Source organism: Sarcophilus harrisii, chromosome 1, assembly GCF_902635505.1.
Source record: "Sarcophilus harrisii chromosome 1, mSarHar1.11, whole genome shotgun sequence".
Classification (NCBI taxonomy): Eukaryota; Metazoa; Chordata; class Mammalia; order Dasyuromorphia; family Dasyuridae; genus Sarcophilus; species Sarcophilus harrisii.
Genome location: NC_045426.1, coordinates 556274714 through 556295143, shown reverse-complemented (window position 1 = coordinate 556295143; position 20430 = coordinate 556274714). Strand labels below are relative to the sequence as shown.

Here is a 20430-nt window from a genome sequence, read left to right as displayed (position 1 = left end):
ACAAGCAAAGAAACAACAACAAAAGGTGAAAATACTATGCTTTGATCTACATTCAGTCTCCACAGTTCTCTCTCTGGATGTGAATGGCTCTTATCATCACAAATTTACTGGAATTAGCTTGGATCACTTCATTGTTGAGAGCCAAGTCCAAGAAGTGATTTCCTTTAAGCACAAATCTGAGCACATCAGTGCCCTACGCAACAAACTCCAGTAACTCTCTATTTTCTCTAGGATAAACCAAACATTTTGTATGATTTTTAAGGCCCTTCATAATTTGGCTCCAATGAATCTTCCCATGCTCATCATACATTACTTCACTCTTAGCATTCTATGGTTCAACCAAGTTGGCTGTTCCCTCTTCTAAGACAGACAATTTCCTGTTTCTGTCCCTTTGCACTGGCCATCTCCTCAAGCCTGGAATGCATTTGCTCATCACTTCTGCCTCAGAGCAGTCTTCACTTCCTTCCAAAAACAGTTCAAGTATCACCTTTTATATCAGGTGTTTTTAACCTTTTAACAGACCTCATTGGCAGTCTAATAAAACCTATTGAATCTTCCTAAAATGATGTTTTTAAATTAATAAAAATAAAATACATAGCATGACAAAGGAAATTATCAAAAGAAACAATCATCAATGTTTGAAAAAGTTAAGTTCAAAGACCTTAGATTAAGAACCCATGTCCTACATAAAGCTCTCCCTGATCCCCCAGATGCTGGTATCCTACATGCACATATAGACCATAAATTCTTGGATGTGTATGGTAGAAGGCAAGCTCCTTAAGAACAGGGGCTATTTCAGTTGTTTCTCAGTTCCCAGTACAGTGTTTGGTACTATACAATCTCATCAGTCTTAGTCCTTTACCCCTGCTCTGCTCTCTGCCCCTCTGATTAACAGAGAGAGCCTAGGATATCTCACTTCTCACCTGGCTCCACTACTTTGGGACTTCTCTGACTTTATCATGTCTCTGATGGCAGATACCTCACCATTGCTGCCTGTCTCCTTCCCCGCCCCCACTCCCCTTCCAAATTCCTTTTATGTTTTGTCTTTCCTTAGATTATTAGCTCCTTGAGGGCAGGGACCTTTTTTTATTTTATTTTTAAAATTTGTATCCTCAATGCTTAGCACCATTCCCAATACATAGCAGGCCTGTAATCATGTTTGAAGAGTGTGTTGAAGAATGAATAGATGGGAAGGGAAAGGAAAGGCAGCAAGTATAGACAATTCCTTCTTGTTATCTGACAGTAAAAAAAGATAAAGTAGCTTTAGAGAATAAAATGATTGAAGATTTTTCTTATACTAATAGAGACCTCAGTATGTTTTTAGGTGGAGGTAAAGAAAAATTGAAGATAGATGAGGGAGAGAAAATGAAGGACAGAACATAACCCTGGAGGGGGTAAGGAGGAGGAGGATTACTGGACAGCATCAGAATAGTGAAGTAGAATTGCACTGGACTTCAGCAATAGGAAAAAGCAGGATTCTAATTCCAGTTTTTTGCCCATCCTGTTCTGTGTTTTGAAGCAAACGATTCAATGGCTCTGGAGCTTAGTTCCCTGTGGATGCTAGACTGAAGGATCTTTGAGGACCCATTAAGCTCTGACACTGGGTGACTGCACAGGTAGAGCACAGAGATAGGAAGACAGGCAGGGGAAGGGTCTCATACCAGATGTCTACAGTCTTCCCAGTAAAGTGAAGGAAGATATGGGGATATATTGGAAAATTGGGGAGGGGCATTGAGTAAAGTCAGAAAGATTTGTAACAGGTGTCAGAAGTTGATAAGAGATGAATAAAAAGATTCGTACTGTGAATTTGTAGAGGATAACAACTAGCTGCATGACCTTAACCAATTATCAGCAACTAGGGAGCTGAATAAAGGAAAGGGACCACGGAGGTTGCTTACAAGGAGACTAAAGACCAAGGGTAGCAGTGAATGGACGAAATGGAGAAAAAAAATCCAGGATTTTATTGCAGCTAAGACAAAAAATTCTATTTCTGGAAAAGGCTGAGACTAGAACAGAATGGACATTCCACAGATCATACTCAAAGGACTAGGTAAGGTTGAAGTGGATCTGAGGAGAACAGATTTTAGAATTAAAAATTCAAATCCAAGAAATATGAAAGTAATGTCACCCTTGTGATAAAATCTGAAAGATTAATCAGCTAGTACTCTGTGAGGCCTACCTTACAATGAGGCTGGTGTTTTGCTATTAAAATTGTAACATGTAGTCCTTTATAGACAAATAAAATCTTATATGACTGAAGCATGAATGATATCACAATATTTGTCATCTTGGAACCTACTTCAATTTTATGATGCTCAGTAGTGTTCCTGAAGGCTCTGATTACCTGGGACCAATTGAAAACTTACGAATTTTGGCATTAGAGATTTTGAATTTATATCAATACCTTTGCAATGTCTGTCTCCATTATTTCCTCCAGCTGTTGCTTCCACTGAGCTGTTTCAAGTTTCCAGTTATAATTTTGCTCCTCATTCCTTGCAATTTGCTGCTTAAGTTTTGCATTCTCACTTTTTACCTCATTGGTCTGCTGCTGTAACTTGGTATTCTTAGCCCTTTCACTTTCAGTTCTTGATTGCAAAATTTTAACTTGAGCAACCAACTGGCCAAGATTCCTTTCCTGTATCTTGACCTCTTCTTGTTTCTGGAATTCTCCTTGGAGTAACTCCAGAGGTGAAGTTGCTTTCTCCACTTCTCTGAGATTTTGTAACCTTCCCATTTCTTCCCCTTTTTTGTTTAAGGCTTTTTCCATTTCTAAACAATAATTTATGGATTTATTCTTTAGCTCTAATTCATTCTTATACTTCTCCTGAAGAAGAAGAAAATCTGTTTTCATCTTTTTAAGTTCTGATATTAAAGTGTTCTTTTCAAGCATAGATTCCTCAAGCTGTTTTTGTATTTCAGTTGAAGCCTTCTGCAAATTTCTCAAAGAGTTTTCAATATCATTTTTTTCTAGGATAACTCTGTACTTGTCTTCAATAAGCTCTTCAATATTCTCTTTCAATTTATTTATGATATCAACAAATACCTGTTGTTTAGAAATTTTTAGCTGTAGTTCTTTGACATTATTCTCTAAATAAAAGTTACTAGACTCCAATTCTGTTATTTTACTTTGCTGTTTATGGTTATCCTGCTTTAATGTATTTATGACATCATTCAAATCTATATGCTCCTCATCCAGGGACTGCAAAGTTTCAAAAGCAAACTTTGGATCTTGGGGATTGAAGTCCTCTATAGATGCTTCACTCCAAGTACTGGTGTCGGTGAAATAAGTTAGGAAATTCTCGTGGCGGTTTGGAGACTCTACCCCTACTTCCTTTGGACAAGTATTTGACTTCTCAGGAGCCTCCTTAGCATTCTGGGATTCCCTTGGATTAACATAAATCTATTTTTAATTGAGAAAGCAAGAGAGAAAAAGAGAGACAATCACCATCTCTGTCAATATCCTGCTACTCAAAACGGAAGAATTTTAAGTGAAAGATCAGTAGTTTTATGCATCAGTGCCCAGATGTCTGTCATTGCCTGAAGAGTAAAATCATGTTTTACAGGAGTACTGTTACCCATTCGTAGGATATAATTTCCCAGGACATACAACCTTTCAGACCTTATGCTATTTCCATTGTCTTCAAATAAATCAGTCTACTAAAAAAATATTCAATGGTGAGAAAAGTTATCTTTTAAATGTGGAAGCATTAAAAAAAACTGACAAAACTACTGGATCCCTATGTCAAATTGATGTTACTACTCTGATTTTATCATTATTAAAGTGTGAGAGGTGCTTGTCTTCTGATGGACAAGGACCAGGACTTGAAGAACTTGAAAGACTCTAAGTATATCTCTTTGAAGAATAACAGTGCTATTGCTGAATAGAGTTTGGTGGGTCCAAGCTCTTCATTTCACAAAGGAGTAGACTGAACTATTAAGAAACATTTGTTTGATTCTGAAGGATTAACACCAACCTTAGGCAGGTACACTCAAGAAGCTTTGCCAGAATACAGCAAAAATTACTTTAAAAAATATACTATTGGGGGAAAAAATTAAATCAAAGCTTTCCTTTGCCTGCCATTTGGTGAAAATGAAAGACTGCTCACACTTCTAAGTTGAAGGCGATAGCTGTGATTTTCCCCATCTAACTGATGACGAAAAATGCTACTCATTCTGTTCTTTTGGTCATGTCTATTTGACTGCATCAGATCTTGAACAAAATCTTTGTTTTTGTCCAGGGGGCATGGCAGATGTAGAGTGCTGGTATCTCCTGAGTTCTTTGTGTGTTGGACATATTGCTCAGCGTCAATCTGTTGAGATGGATGAAGAGATTAGGAACTTTCATGAGAAAAAAAAACCCCAAAACAAAATACCACAACAAAAGTAAAGTCTGGCAGGTAGTAGCAAAGGTCTAGGGTAACAGATAAATCTTATTCTCTTCTTTAAAAGATGTTGGCTTAATTAAAATAATGGAATTTCTCCCTGTGAAGTGTTATATTTTTTATAAATTTCACTAGAGTATATAATAAATTCTAGAAAGACAGAATTTTCTCCTCCTCTAAAGTTCTTTTTTGTTTTGTTTTAAAATTTTATTTAGTATTTTTCTCCAGTTATATGTAAAAACAATTTTAAAAATTTAAACATTTTAAAAATGAATGTTAGCAAACATTCAAACAAACAAGTTTTTAGAACTTTAAACTCCAGTTTCTTTCCCTTCTTCGCTCCTTACCTCCCACTCCCATTGAGAATGCAAGCAATTCAATATAGCTTATATATGTGTTAGCATGCAAAACATTTACATAAGTCAAGTTGTGAAAGAAAACATAGCCCAAAGAACCCTAAAACTCTGAAATTCTTTATGTGGCACCAGATACCAAGAGAAATTAATAAATACTAGATAATAAAAACAATGAGGTTGTACCTATATTGAATCTTTATTTTGGTAGCATTACGCTATTCAGTTGGGAATTAAGATATATATTCTGAAATGATAAAATTTCAGAAGGGTCATTTCAGGTTACAAAAAGTATCCTACAATCCAGAATTATCCTCTTTTTAATACTTTATAGTGTTCAAAAGCTAACTTGGTCTAATTTAATCAAAGTACCAGTTTCCACTGGTATACCATATTTGAGATATGTATATTAAATGCATGACAACATAGAACTAAGGCTGAAAAAAGAAGCTAACCTGAGTCTAAAACAATTAAATCGATAAAACATAAGCTTGATAAAACAGAAAATACTATCCATAATATCAGTAATATTCACACTCATCATTAAGGGGTGATGAACATCAAGGATTTGTTAGGAAAATGAATTCTATAGAGGAAAAGAGTATCTGAGTTAAAGACTTTTTTTTTTTTTTTACTGTTCCTATGATTATAATGACTTAAGATTACTTGCAATATTGTACTATTAACCTATATATAAAAACAAACAATAAATATTTTAATAATTTATGGTTTTTATTTTCAACATCATTAATCTTATCACCTTGGCTTTGTGAATAGCAGTCTGGTCAAAGCCCTCTTTAAGAAGTGATTCCCCAACCTCTGTACACATGTTTTTTTCATACAAGAAGCTCGAAGTCTTCTTGAGGTTTATGGAGGTGTCCTTAATAATGTTGTCAAACAATGAGTCTTCTGTTATTGGGAGAGGCACTGAAAATTCATCATAGACCTTTAGAAGTGGATTGTTGGGAGAGTTTACCAGAGTCTCTTCAGTATACACATCTTTTTTGATAAAAAATGTCAACATGTCATTTTGCTCTGGATTCTTTTCCTTTTTAATACTGCTGTGACTGGCATAACCACAATATTGGCCTTGTGGTAATTGTTCACAATCATTCTGAAAACGTGGTTCACTTTCATTGCTTAGAGCTTCTGTCCGGTGGAATTTGCAAACAGATTCATATCCTCCTTGAGTGATAGCATTGGTGTTGTCTGGAGATATTAATACAGTCTGTAAATGGTCCTCAAGACTGTCAACTTTTTGAATTGGAAAAAAAGAAAAAAATCTGGTTAATTTTATTGAAATAGATTTTTTTTTTTTAAATTAGAAGTAACATTAGCATTTCATTGTCATTACTGTAATGCATGGTTACTTACTGTTTCACAGTTTACAAAGTACTTTCTTCATAACAATCCTGCTGAGATAAGTAGGACTAGTATTATTTTATGATAACTCATTTCAAGGAATACAGTTTGTTAGGGATTCATATGCAGTATTTCACTTATATTAATGGAAAATTTGTATTATACAATTTGTTAGGGGTTTGTATGCAGTATTTCATCTAATTAATGGAAAATTTGTATCATTTAATAGCTTTCTAGTGTGTTTCAAAAAGCTAAATTGGTGTATCACCATATTAAATCATATTAGATCTGGCCATATAGATCAAATTTCATTAGACAAAAAAGGCACCTTTTTTTTTTTTTTATCATTTTGTAGTTCGATTGCTCGAATAACTAGACCAATGGCTTAGGCTTAATAAATCTAATTATGTTCAGAGAATCTGTAAACCACATTGATTGTTGAATTTTTAGGTAATCAGATTAGTGAAGACAAAGAATTTGAGAATATGATCCCCAGTGGCTGTCCCTATTGAATTCCCTATTTGCTAGACCAAGATGTTGAATTTGGTGGGGAAGTGAAGAGAGCTGGCTGGATAAACTAGTAAAGACTGAGGAAAAAAGCATGTATGATTCCCAACTTCTACTTCTAGTCTGCAAAGTACAAAGTCCTATCTTCCATTGTTATGGGCCAGAACTTGAAACAAGGTGCTAAGTCAGTGGAATTGATAGAGACAATAGTTCTCTAATTTAGCATGGTGCTTAACAGTTGTGTTAAGCACCATGCTAAATTAGTACATGTACTTAGTACTTACTAAAGTTCTACAAGATTCACACCTTTGATAAGAGAACATATATAAGCTAGGAGCCTCAATCAGGATTCAGTTGGGGAGATTCAGAAACCAGAGAAGGCAGGCAGGAGCTCAAGCTCTCTACAGGAAAGGAGATAAGACTTGGAAAGAAACAATAAAGGATTTGGACTTTAACCCCTGGCTGCACTTGTGATGATTATTGAACTGAACTGAAGGCTGCCTCCAGAGACCCCAAGAAAATTTCAACAGAGAAGATTACATTTTAGAGAGGATATTACATTTTGGCACCAGAACATGAGACCAAGAACCTTCATCCATGACCCAGAAATTAGGGTGAATACAAAAATAGATAAGAAAACTTTGTTAAGGGCTAAAGTAGTATTTCAGCTAAAATGGGACAGATGTTTAGAAAACAGCCTTCTTTTCCAATTCAAGGAAAATGTGTAGAGATGTCAGACTTATGAAAAGCCACAGTTTGATTATAATTTGGAAGCAGATCACTGAACAGTACACATCTCCTTGGTTTTCTAAGGAAAAAGAATTGGATCTAGAGGAGTGAAAATTAGGAGAGCAACTATGTCAATTCTACAATGAAAATGGACCTGACTCAATTTCCAAAGATACACTTGATACATACAATTTACTACAACTGGTTTTAGGAAATTATATAAGTTATAGAATAAGGAAAAAGAAGAAAGAGCAGGAGGGGGAGGATCCAAATAAACTAGGTGAAAAGGATGAAGAATCAGATAAGAATGGAGTTAAGTACAAATGTGAGTATAGTATTTCATAGCAGAAGCCATTAGGGCATTCCCCATCCCCTGACCTACTTCCTTTCAATTAACCCTTCATGGGTGGAGGGAGAAGGAGGAGGGAAGAGGCAGTGACACAATCAGCACTATCTAGAAGCAGCCTATGACAAAATTACAAAAAGCACTGGTTAAGGTAAAAAATGAAGGACAGGATGTATTTGATTTAATAAATGCATACCCTGTGATTGAAGAGCTTGACTCTCCAGGTCAACAAAGGAGAAAAAACTCCCTTTGATCTGAAAAAATTAAGGATTTTGAAAAAGGATTGCACTCTTTATGGGGCTACATCATCTTATGTTAAGATGTTACTAGAGAATTTGGCTTATGAAATTTTAACTCCCAGTGATTGGAAATCCATAGCAAGGACATGCTTAGAACCTGGACAAAACTTGTTGTGGCTTTCAGAGTATCATGAATTATGTAGGATTTAAGCCCAATGCGATAAGCAAACCGGAGTTAATGTACAAATCACCTTTGACCAACTAGCAGGTGAAGGTCAGTACACAGACAATTCAGCACAGACTAATTACCCCATGGAAGCTTATGAACAAATTGTTACTGCTGCTATAAAAGTTTGGAGCACCCTCACAGGGGAAGACTGAGGGAAAGCCTTCACAAAAATAGAGCAAAAATAAGGTCCCAATGAACCCTTTGCTGATTTTGTGGGACATTTGCAAACAGCTGTCATAAGAACCATTGGAGAAAATGCAGCTACAGAAATAATGATCAGACAACTGGCTAAGGAAAATGCTAATAAGGTTTGTAGAAGAATTATATGGGGACTACACAAAGATGCTCCGTTAGAGGCGAGCATAAGACGCTGTGCCAGAGTGGGCACAAATGCTTATTATACCCACACTATGATGAATAAGGGAAGACAGGGTCCCTCTTGGCACAGGACTTCTAGAGAGACTCATTGATGTTTTCAGTGTGGAAAAATAGGACATCTGAGAGCCCAATGTAGGTATAGAGATAGAGTGAGAAGACAGAGTGAGAGAAGACCTAAAACTTTATGTTCAAAATGCCACAAGAGTTTCCTCTGGGCCTCAGAATATAGATTGACCCAGGGAAATGAGAGGTGGGGCCCAGCTTCAAGACCTCAATCTAACAACACAGTAGGACATGATGGCAGCTGAGGTTACACCTTTAGAAGTTCAGGATATGATCAATCAGCTGAAAAGAAATCAGATGGGAGAAAGGGATTACATGATCAGTCATCCAAGAAGCAATCAGATGGCAGAAAGGGAATACAATTGGCTTTTTAACCCAACAGAAGGGTAGTGCCCAGTGCAAGCAGCTCCAATATAATGAGCAGCTCCAATGTAATTGCCAGGTGATGAGAAGAGATTTAGAAAGTGGTAAATAGAAGGGACTAGTTAGGTTAACTGCCCAGGAGAGAGGGTTTGCTTGTATCTTTACAGATGGAGAAGGAATCTGATGGGTGCCAATGAGCACCTGGAGATAGAAAAAAGAGAAAAATCTCGAAACGAAGGAGAAGACCTAAAAAACATCTGACACTGAAAGAGTATGGCTGATAATGAGACTGTTAAAGGACTTTAAAACCAGCAGGAATCAAGGCATTCCCTGAGATGAAACATTGTTAATAAGACTGTTTTAGAATTTCAAAACTTGCAGGAATTATTGGATTCCTGGCATATGAAGTAATGCACAATAGATTTCATTTGGACTATTTCTAGGACTTATGGTTATGTTTAATTCCTCATGTTGATTCATGTTATTGTTACATCACTACTAGCTTGTGTTATATTGCTATGTGCTTATGTAACTTATGTAATTATGCGTAATACCTCCCATATTGATGGATTTATGTATACCTGTTTTAAGAGTGAGCCCCTTCAAATCAAATCTGATTTGATTTCCCATTTCCTTTGGTGTTTTCATCTCCCTTTCTGAGACATCAGAGAGGGCGTGATCACCTCTTTTTGGGGTTCTCACCTCCTGAGAAGTCAGGGAGGTCATGACCACCTATGTTCTAAAAACAAAAGAAAGCAGGAGATGTTATGGGCCAGAACTTGAAACAAGGTGCTAAGTCAGTGGAATTGATAGAGGCAATGATTATTTAGCATGGTGTTTAACAGTTCTCTTGTTCAGTACATGTACTTAGTACTTACTATAGTTCTACAAGATTCATACCTTTGATAAGAGAGCATATATAAGCTAGGAGCCTCAGCCAGGATTCAGTTTGGGACATTCAGAAGCCAGAGAAGGCAGGCGGGAGTGCAAGCTCTCAGAATCAAAGCCAGACTGAAAGGTTCTCCATAAAGCTGCCCAGCCCCAGGAAGGAGATAATAAAAGATCTGGACTATAAAAAAGCTAACTGTGCCACAGGAAAGGAGACAAGACTTGGAAAGAGACAATAAAAGATTTGGACTTTAACCCCTGGCTGTACTTGTGGTGATTACTGAACTGAAACGAAGGCTGCTTCTAGAGACTCCAAGAAAACCTCAACAGAGAAGATTACATTTTAGAGAGACTATTACATTCCACCAGACAACTGTTTGTATTAATCAAAGCTATTTAGTAAGTCACAAACACAGTAAGTCACACACTCTCTTAGAATAGTAATTCATCAGGATTACTTGTTCTGCTAAATGATACTACTTAAGGATTCTCTAGGATAGCTCATTTACCAGAGTACTTAATAGTTCACTGTGCAGTAAATAACCAAGTACAAGTGATTATTCTCTCTTCAGAGAACTTACTAGTTCACCAGAGCAGCAGTCATGTTTAATGAAGCATGGGAAGAAGAGGAATCGCAAAAACCAGAACTGGAATGGGCTTTTTGAGATTCCCCTGAAGTGTGTAGTTTTAAGAAAAAATGTGTTTACTATTTCTTTACTCACCTGTTTCCTGAAAGTAAAAAAGATTTTTTAAAAGAGTTAGTCCCAATATAGTCTGCATATACCTCTTCAGTTCTAATACTATAATTATATATATAAGCATCAAAAGATTGGGAGCTATAGATATTGGATAAAAAAATAATTGTACTGGAATGTCCATGTTAATCTCTGATACAAGAGAGCTAAGAGCACATCTCTATCCTCTAATAAGTTGTAGGCAGCTTCTCTTTTATTGGGATTTTGGCAGAAAACTTAATTGCCAATCAAGAATAGTGAGCAAAATCATCTTAAGAGAAAAGGCAGTATAAATCAGCTGCATAAAAAGCCTTCTTTCTGGAACCCTTCCAGGCTGATCTCCTAGGGAGACGAACAGTTTACCATAGCAGTTAGCCAAAAGACTTGATCCTGGAACTGCCAATAAGAATTAACACTAAGGATCAAATTTCCAGAAAGAATGGAGAATAAATGAAACTTTACATTAACCTAAAAAGAACTAGCTATGTTTATGTTTCTGTTGGTACCAAGAAACAGTTATATATGTATAAAAAAGAGGTCCATCTCCCTTCAAGGGGGAAAAGTAAAAAGGTTGAAAAGGTTTTCATTCTTCAGGTTTTCAAAAGAGAATAAAGTCTTGAGTGAAAGAATAGAATCCAGGACTAGAAGAACAATTCATTAATTTAAAGGAGACAACAAGAAATAAGCCAGTAATAAAAATTGATTGATCTTAAATATATCTAGGCAAAAGCCCTAGATATGTAAGTAAATAGGGCAGCTAAGTGATGGGGTGAGTAGAAGGCTCATCTTCCTGAGTTCAAATCTGGTCTCAGACACTTACTGTGTGATGCTCAGAAAGTCACTTAATTCTGCTTGCCTCAGTTTTCGCAACTGTAAAATGAGTTGGAGAAGAAAATGACAAACCACTCCAGGGTCTTTGCCATGTAAACTCCCATATGGGATCATGAAGGGTTGAACATGCTAGCCAACAATAGTAATGGGAAATAAATGGTGGAATAAACTTCCTTATATAGAGAGACAAATTTGACTTCATAACTATTATTGAGACAGTGGAATGGGATTCAAGCATTTATATGTACTAGGCTGTGGATTAAAAGCCAAAACAAAAAAAAAGTTCTTGACCTCAAGGAAATGAGAACATAAATATACCAAAAATTCATCAAAATCCTTACACTCTATATTAGACAATTCTATTAACATTTAGAATATAATGCTGATATGAGTAACTTGAATATATTGTCCTTGCACAAACATAAATACAGATCGGAACAACCGCTTACACTTAACCAAACAAATAACCAAACAAAATATGTTCAAGGTAAATACAAAGTGGTTTTGGGCAAAAGGCGAAGATCAGGGCATGAACAACTCTGGGCTGAGGATGGATCTGAGCTTGAGTTGCAACATAAGGGAAGTTTAGGCTTCTCAGAAATGGAGATGAGAGAAGAGTGTATTCCAGGCACAGGGTACAGCTGATGGAAAGGCATGGAATTATGATGTAGAATGTAAAGAAAATGGTCAAGTAGCCAATTTTGTTAGGATGTACAATGTGTGAAAGAGAGTGAATTCCAGAGGCATTTGTGTTTTATTCTAGGGGAAACTGGGACTAATGAGCTCCCAGAGCAGCCAAGTGATATGGTTGGCTCTGTGCATGAGGAACATTTATTTGGCAGCTCTGTGGAAGATGGATTAGAGAATGAGGGACTATCATTTTTTGCTAGAGGATAGGGTCTTGAATCAGCATGGGTGTGATTGAGTCCATCCCACTGTCCACTTTATCATGCACAAAAGGAGGCCAAATTCCTGAGACTGCTTTGTCTGTGGAATATTCATCCCAACAAATGCTGGAGACCCTCTTCTCTCCATGGGCACACCAGGCCTGTGCTCACCCTACATACCACCTTTATGACAAGAGCAATCTCATTATCTTGTATTATATGCCCTTCTTCCTCCTGTTTCAGCATGGTCAATGTAAACATGATATGCAGACTAGTTTGTTCCTGACAAGGATCCTCCCTAATTATTTTTTGCCCTTACTTCCTCTCACCATCTTCCCTTGGACCTAATTTAAAAAGCTCTCTTCACTCACAGCGTGTTGCCAACCTATTTTTGATTTTGTCCATGAGCCTTTTCACATCATTCAAGAGCTATGACTATAAAAACACCTGAGTGAATTCTTCACATTTTGAATGGCTCTCCCACAACATGCTACTTCTTTAGATTTGATGTTAATGAAGAGAAAGGGACGGATTCAAGGGTAGAGTCAGCAAAGCTTGGCAACTGACTGGACACAAAGGGAAAATGATTACTCAGGAATTTGTTGTGTAATTGCTCAGTAGTCTTAGACTGTTCATCACCCATCGTGGGCTTTTCTTGGCAAAGATGCTGGAGTAGTTTGCCATTTCCTTCACCAACTCATTTTACGGAGGAGGAAACTGAGGCAAACAGGATCAAGTGATTTGGCCAGAGTTACATAGTTATTAAGCGTCTAAGGTCAAGATTTGGACTCAGAAAGGTGAGTCTTCCTGACTCCAGGTCTGGCAATCTATCTACTGCCTACTACTGCGTTAGAACATGCAATGTTAAAACAGTTAAAGTAGGAAAAGAACAAAAATGGAAAATTATGAAGATATACACTCATTTGAGGAAATCCAGGACTCAGAGAAATGAAAACATTAATACTTAGGAAAGATCAATGGAAATAGATATTGAAGAAATATTATAGGATTCTATTATAGGCCACACACAAAGAAAAAGAAAACAGGTGGGGAGTTTTGAAACAGATCATAAAACTGGCACTGAGATCTAATATGATAATAATAAAATACTTCAATCACACACTCATCTTTTGGAGTTGTCAATGGCAGAGCAGCTGATGCGTTTTTTAATTTTTAAAATTCAATTTATACAATTTAACACAGTACAATTTAACTCACTTTATATAATTCTAAAATCCCCTTAATAATTTCTTTTTCCAAAAAGTAAGATTAGAGACAAGAACTAACAATTTAGATTTGATTATGACCAAGAAGGTCTGTTTCAGCAGAAGAGATGGAAATCTTGGGCAGGGTGATGGGGGAATGGAAGAAAGTGATCACTCCATTCTAGGATTTGTGATAAAGGGGAGCTGAAGCTGGACATAGTTTTGACATGCTTCCCAGGCTCGGGAAAAACATTTCAAAGGATTAAGAGAAAGGATAGGTAGGATTTAATGGTCCTAAATTCTATATCACAAGTCATTTCAAGAGGAAGTGGGAAGTTACTTAAAAGAACTGATACATAAGACTGCTGAGACTGTTAGTAATCTTTAAAAGATCATGAAGAATGAAAGAGAGGGCATGACTTAAAAAGGGCAAATATTCTGGCTTCCAAAAGGGAAAAAATTAAAATCTTCAAACTACAGACTCTGAGCTTTATCTCAATTTCTGGGATTATTATGGAATATTATTAACAAGATGGTTTTAAAAAGAAAACACTAATCAATAAAAAAGCTGGTATAGCTTAACAAGCAAAAAGGTGATACTAGATTTAACTACATTACCATTTAGTGATAGAGTTGTTAGATGAGTAAAAAGAAATGAAGTAATCACAATAGAACTATAGTAAGGTTTAATTATTAAATTCTTGAGTGATTAAAACCAAAAGTCAATTTAGAAAAAGGTCTCTAATGAAGTGACCACCTAAAGTCTGTTTTTGGCCTGATACTATTTAACATTTTTTATCAATAACCAAAAGACTTTCAATGAACAGATGGCCTGTATTTGAAATTTAAACTATAAATAGTTAGCAAATTTGAAGCAACTTGTTTGCATATTATTCTTTAGGATCATAATCCTAAAGGATCAGGACAGGAAAGAATAGTGGTTTAAATGCAATAACATTTTTTTAAAAATAATTTTTTATTGACAGAACCCATGCCAGGGTAATTTTTTACATTATCCCTTGCACTCACTTCTGTTCCAATTTTTCCCCTCCCTCTCTCCACCCCCTCCCCAGATGGCAAGCAGTCCTATACATGTTAAATAGATTTCAGTAGATCTTAGATACAATATATGTGTGTAGAACGGAACAGTTGTATTGTTGCTCAGGGAGAATTGGATTTAGAAGGTATAAATAACCCGGGAAGAAAAACAAAAATACAAGCAGTTTACATTCATTTCCCAGTGTTCTTTCTTTGGGTATAGCTGCTTCTGTCCATCATTGATCAATTGAAACTGAGTTAGGTCTCTTTGTCAAAGAAATCCACTTCCATCAGAATACATCCTCATACAGTATCGTTGTTGAGGTATATAATGATCTCCTGGTTCTGCTCACTTCACTCAGCATCAGTATGTAAGTCTCGCCAATCCTCTCTGTATTCATCCTGTTGGTCCTTTCTTACAGAACAATAATATTTCATAACATTCATATACCACAATTTACTCAACCATTCTCCAATTGATGGGCATCCATTCATTTTCCAGCTTCTAGCCACTACAAACAGGGCTGCCACAAACATTGTGGCACGTACAGGTTCCTTTCCCTTCTATAGTATCTCTTTGGGGTATAAGCCCAGTAGAAACACTGCTGGATCAAAGGGTATGCACAGTTTGATAACTTTTTGGGCATAATTCCAAATTGCTCTCCAGAATGCCTGGATGTGTTCACAATTCCACCAACAATGTATCAATGTCCCTGTTTTCCCACATCCCCTCCAACATTCCGTGTTATCTTTCCCTGTCATTCTAGCCAATCTGACAGGTGTGTAGTGGTATCTCAGAGTTGTCTTAATTTGCATTTCTCTGATCAATAGTGATTTGGAACACTTTTTCACATGAGTGGTAATAGTTTCAATTTCATCATCTGAAAATTGTCTGTTCATATCCTTTGACTATTTATCAATTGGAGAATGGCTTGATTTCTTATAAATTAGAGTCAATTTTCTATATATTTTTGAAATGAGGCTTTTATCAGAAACTTTGACTGTAAAAATGTTTTCCCAGTTTATTGTTTCCCTTCTAATCTTGTCTGTATTAGTTTTGTTTGTACAAAAACTTTTCTATTTGATATAATCAAAATTTTCTATTTTGTGATCAATAATGATCTCTAATTCTTCTTTGGTCATAAATTCCTTCCTCTCCCACAGGTCTGAGAGGTAAACTATTCTATGCTCTTCCGATTTATTTATAATCTCATTCTTTATGCCTAGGTCATGAATCTATTTTGACCTTATCTTGGTGTATGGTGTTAAGTGTGGGTCAATGCCTAGTTTCTGCCATACTAAATTCCAATTTTCCCAGCAATTTTTGTCAAATAATGCATTCTTATCCCAAAAACTGGGGTCTTTGGGTTTGTCAAACATTAAATAATTAAAGTTATTGGGCTGTTTTATCCTTTGAACCTAACCTATTCCATTGATCAACTAGTCTATTTCTTAGCCAATACCAGATGGTTTTAGTAACTGTTGCTTTATAATATAATTTTAGATCTGGTACAGCTAGGCCACCTTCATTTGATTTTTTTTTTCATTAATTCCCTTGAAATTCTTGACCTTGCAATAACATTTTTTTTTTAATTTAATAGCCTTTTATTTACAGGATATATACATGAGTAACTTTACAGCATTAACAATTGCCAAACCTCTTGTTCCAATTTTTCACCTCTTACCCCCCCACCCCCTCCCCTAGATGGCAGGATGACCAGTAGATGTTAAATATATTAAAATATAAATTAGATACACAATAAGTATACATGACCAAAACGCTATTTTGCTGTACAAAAAGAATCAGACTCTGAAATATTGTACAATTAGCCTGTGAAGGAAATCAAAGATGCAGGTGTGCATAAATATAGGGATTGGGAATTCAATGTAATGGTTTTTAGTCATCTCCCAGAGTTCTTTCTCTGGGCATAGCTAGTTCAGTTCATTACTGCTCCATTAGAAATGATTTGGTTGATCTCGTTGCTGAGGATGGCCAGGTCCATCAGAACTGGTCATCATATAGTATTGTTGTTGAAGTATATAATGATTTCCTGGTCCTGCTCATTTCACTCAGCATCAGTTCATGTAAGTCTCTCCAGGCCTTTCTGAAATTATCCTGTTGGTCATTTCTTACAGAACAGTAATATTCCATAATATTCATATACCACAATTTATTCAGCCATTCTCCAACTGATGGACATCCATTCAGTTTCCAATTTTTAGCCACTACAAAAAGGGCTGCCACAAACATTCGTTGCAATAACATTTTAATAGAGAAAAGCTCTATACTTGGATCCAAAGTACAAGTGGGAAAGGAATAGCTCGACAATAAGCTATCTGAAAAAGACCTGGGATTTTTAAGGGAAGTGCAAACTTAAGAAGAGTCACTAGTGACTGGCATATATGCTTAATAAATATTTGTTGACTAATATCTTCCTGGCCAAAAAAACTAATATGGACATAATCTCCATTAAGATGCACAGCATTCATAACTAAAGGAGGTGAGGGTTTCAGTGTCCTCTTTATTGGTCAGATCCTATGTGAACCACTGTCTTAAATTATGATTGCCACATTTGGTGACACATCCAGAGAAAAGTGAACAAGATGAGGAGAGGTCTGTAGACTAGTGGTATCAAAATCAGAAACAGGGGCCACTAAACCACATGTAAGGATCGCTATAGGTGCATAGTGACATTATCTACATTTTATTTATTTTACTATATATTTTCAAATTCTTTTTTAACCTGACTCAGGCAGCACATGGAGTGTTGCAGGCTACCACATAGTTCCCTGTATTTGACACTTGTGCTCTAGAGTATGTCATCATTTCCCATGCAGTTGCACTTCTTGACTTGTCCTGACCTCTAGAATCTTATCATCCTGCAAAATAACATCATCTTTGACACTCATGCCTTCTCTGCCACCTCCCAGATCCTCCATTTAAGGAGGGTAACCATCTTATCTTTCCCATTCCTCTGGACCTTGTTCTGTCCTTCATTTTTATCCTTTTTGTATGTTGTCTTCCATCTTTAGAACATGGGCTATCATTTGCCTTTCTTTGTAGCCCCAGTGCTCAGCACAAGTACCTGGAACATAGTAAATGTTTACTGATTGATCAACAGGATTAGTATTACCATTTTTGAAGGAATTGGAAATTGAGAAGGAAGATTCAAGGTACACAGAATAGTGTCCTTCAAGTATTTAACAAGTGACCACATGGGAAAAAAAAAAGCTGCCCAAATTACAGCTATTTACATTATAACAGATTGCCATAGAAAAGTAGTAGGTTCCCTTTCATTAAGAGTTCTTCTAGCAAAGATTTGGTAATAACTTGAGAAAATGGTATAGAGGAATTTCTATTCATATGAGGGCTAGGGTAGATATAAGTCTTGACTTTCAAGACAACACCTTGATTATATCCCAACACTGACAAGTGCCATAAGAAATGAAAATTTGTGGATGAGACCACATGAAAACACTACGTAATCCAAAAAGCCCTATATAAAGAATTATCATTACTGTGGCCAATGCACATGACTAATACTTGAATAGTGTTAATAGATAAAATGATGAACAACAATAAAAATTGAATAATTTCACTTGTTCACATAAAAAAGTTAAAGGATTGTTTTACTAAATCAATGTCTTTTAAAACACTTAAAATACCATATTTGTGAGCTGTCTCAGGGCAAGAGATGTCAGAGTTTTTCTGCTTTTCATATCACTACTGAAGATATATCTACCATGTTTTAAGTTGTCTAGTGTGACATAATCATCTTTGTTAACTGTGTATGTGGGCTCTTTTTTCCTGTGTACCTTGCTTATTTTGTCCTATAAGTACACAAAAAAGGAACTAATATATTCCTCCCCCCCAAAAAAAGCTACTCTCATCACCATCACCCCATGAAAACTCCTACAGTTTTTCCATTTTCAGTCTGTAAGAGATTAGAGTGTGTTATCTTTACAGAAGAATGAGTTACCTAGTTTAGAGCCATAAAATGACATATTTTATCTCCCCTTTAATAAAGCCATTTCTATGCAAGTTGTGACATTAAACAGGAAAATCCAATGCCAATGATCTTGATATACTATTAAATTTAGTCCTACAGGTCAAACCACGTGTCCATGAATACAGAGATATAGTAATGCACAATGAATGACAAGGATGCCTTTATATTTATACACTATGGTATATATGGTCATCCTTTTTCTCCAATGTCAGCAATTTAATAGTTGAGAGGCTCTATAATGCCAAGGGAAAAAAACTCCACTGAACTCAGAGATGGAGAACCTGAATTCATATTCCACCTCTGCCACTTATTAGGCATGTGGCTGGGCAAGACACTTACCCAGTTTTCTCTTCTAAGGTGTATCAATGAGAATAACAACTGTAATACTTTCACAAATTGCTATTAGCAAAATGCTATTAAAACTAGAAACTTCTACATAAATGAAAGAGAAAAACTCTTCTAAAATAAAACCTGATTCTACTGCATTAAAATTTGTGATAATTAATGCAAGTACTGGACTTTTTTTTTTAAACTCTCTATGTAGAAAGCAAGTTAATAGTATATGTAAGACTAAAGAAGAAATGTGTAAAGTATTAAGAGAAAAAACTGTTTTGGGATACCCTAATATATTTTTAAAACAACAATTAATTTATTAAAATTGCTATGCTGGTTATATATCAGAACTTCATTAAAGTAGTCTACTTAGGGCCTATAATTAGGTAACAGTCTTTGTCTAATTTAGTTAACTGCTGTCATTGTTCAGTCAGTTTTCAGTCATGTCCAAAACCTCATGATTCCTCAAAAGGTTTTCTTGGCAGAGATACTCAAGTGCTTTGCCATTTCCTTCCTTCTTTAGCTCATTTTGCAAATGAGAAGATCAGGACACACAGAGTTAAATGACTTGCTCAGAGTCACACAGCTAATCAGTATCTGAGGCCAGAATTGAACTCAGGAAGATGAGTTTTCCTTAATCCACTGTACTACCTACCCATCTTGCACAACAGCAATTGTCTTAGTCTAGTTCTAGTTAGCTGCAGTTATTTAATGTTATGAACCCACATTTTATTTTTTAGGATCTACAATTTAGGCCTTATGCTAATTTAGAAATGTATGTTCAAGACCAAATCAGTAATATGTTCACATCTTATTTTGCAAAAGATAGCAAGCATGATAGACAGTCAAACACTGGCTTGTACACAAATTGTTTGAAAATCCAATCCTCAAAATTTTCTTCTTTTTTATTAAAATAAGTATTTTTATTCTTTTGGTCACTTATTTCAGCATACTTAAATACTTCAAAGATTCTTGATTTTGTTGGTGTTGGTGTCCCTCTATTGAGGCAGACAACAATATTTCCACAACTTTATCCACCATTTGAAAATTACTATGGACAGGCATTGATCACTTCCCAATCAACCTTGTGATGGGTGTCTTCAATATTAGCTAGGCTGGTCTTCAGGCAACAGGGTACATATAAAAACCATTAATGGACCTAGAAGCCTTTCTAACTAAGTAGGGTCTGTCAGATCTTCCATTCTGCTGGCAGAGCTCAAATGAGCTAATGTACACAATATGCTTTACAATCTTAATATAGTATATAAATGTCAGCTGTTATTAATAGTCTTTCTTCAATAGCTCAGTCATCTCCATGCTAGGATAAGATACTAGAGAGGACATGAGATGAGGTGACTGGAATTTCAAGGCTTAGCTAGCAGGGCATGAGTTCCTCATAAATGTAAAGTGACTCTGAAGTTCAGGAGACTTTTCTAGACTGGAAGGATTCCCTATAAATTCGTCTAGCACACTGGGCTTTTTAACTTGTTCTTCTACTTAACAACCAAATTTTCTGAATTAATTAATGAAGTTCTTTTGACATTAAAATCAGT

The 20430-nt window shown here is 36.0% G+C and overlaps 1 protein-coding gene across 6 annotated transcripts in view; it reads right to left on the bottom strand.

The window, feature by feature from the left end:
* CAGE1 (cancer antigen 1) overlaps positions 1-20430 on the bottom strand; it is a 98426-nt gene that overhangs the window by 61220 nt on the left and 16776 nt on the right. For 5 of the 6 annotated variants that reach the window (XM_031946882.1, XM_031946885.1, XM_031946883.1 and 2 more), the window contains exons 2-4: positions 5496-5989; positions 4107-4310; positions 2405-3400 (exon numbers count right to left, since the gene is read on the bottom strand). In XM_031946882.1, the coding sequence (XP_031802742.1) occupies positions 2405-3400; positions 4107-4310; positions 5496-5989 (1694 nt within the window). The remainder of the gene's footprint in view (positions 1-2404; positions 3401-4106; positions 4311-5495; positions 5990-20430) is intronic. The other variant, XM_031946886.1, reaches the window with a different exon arrangement.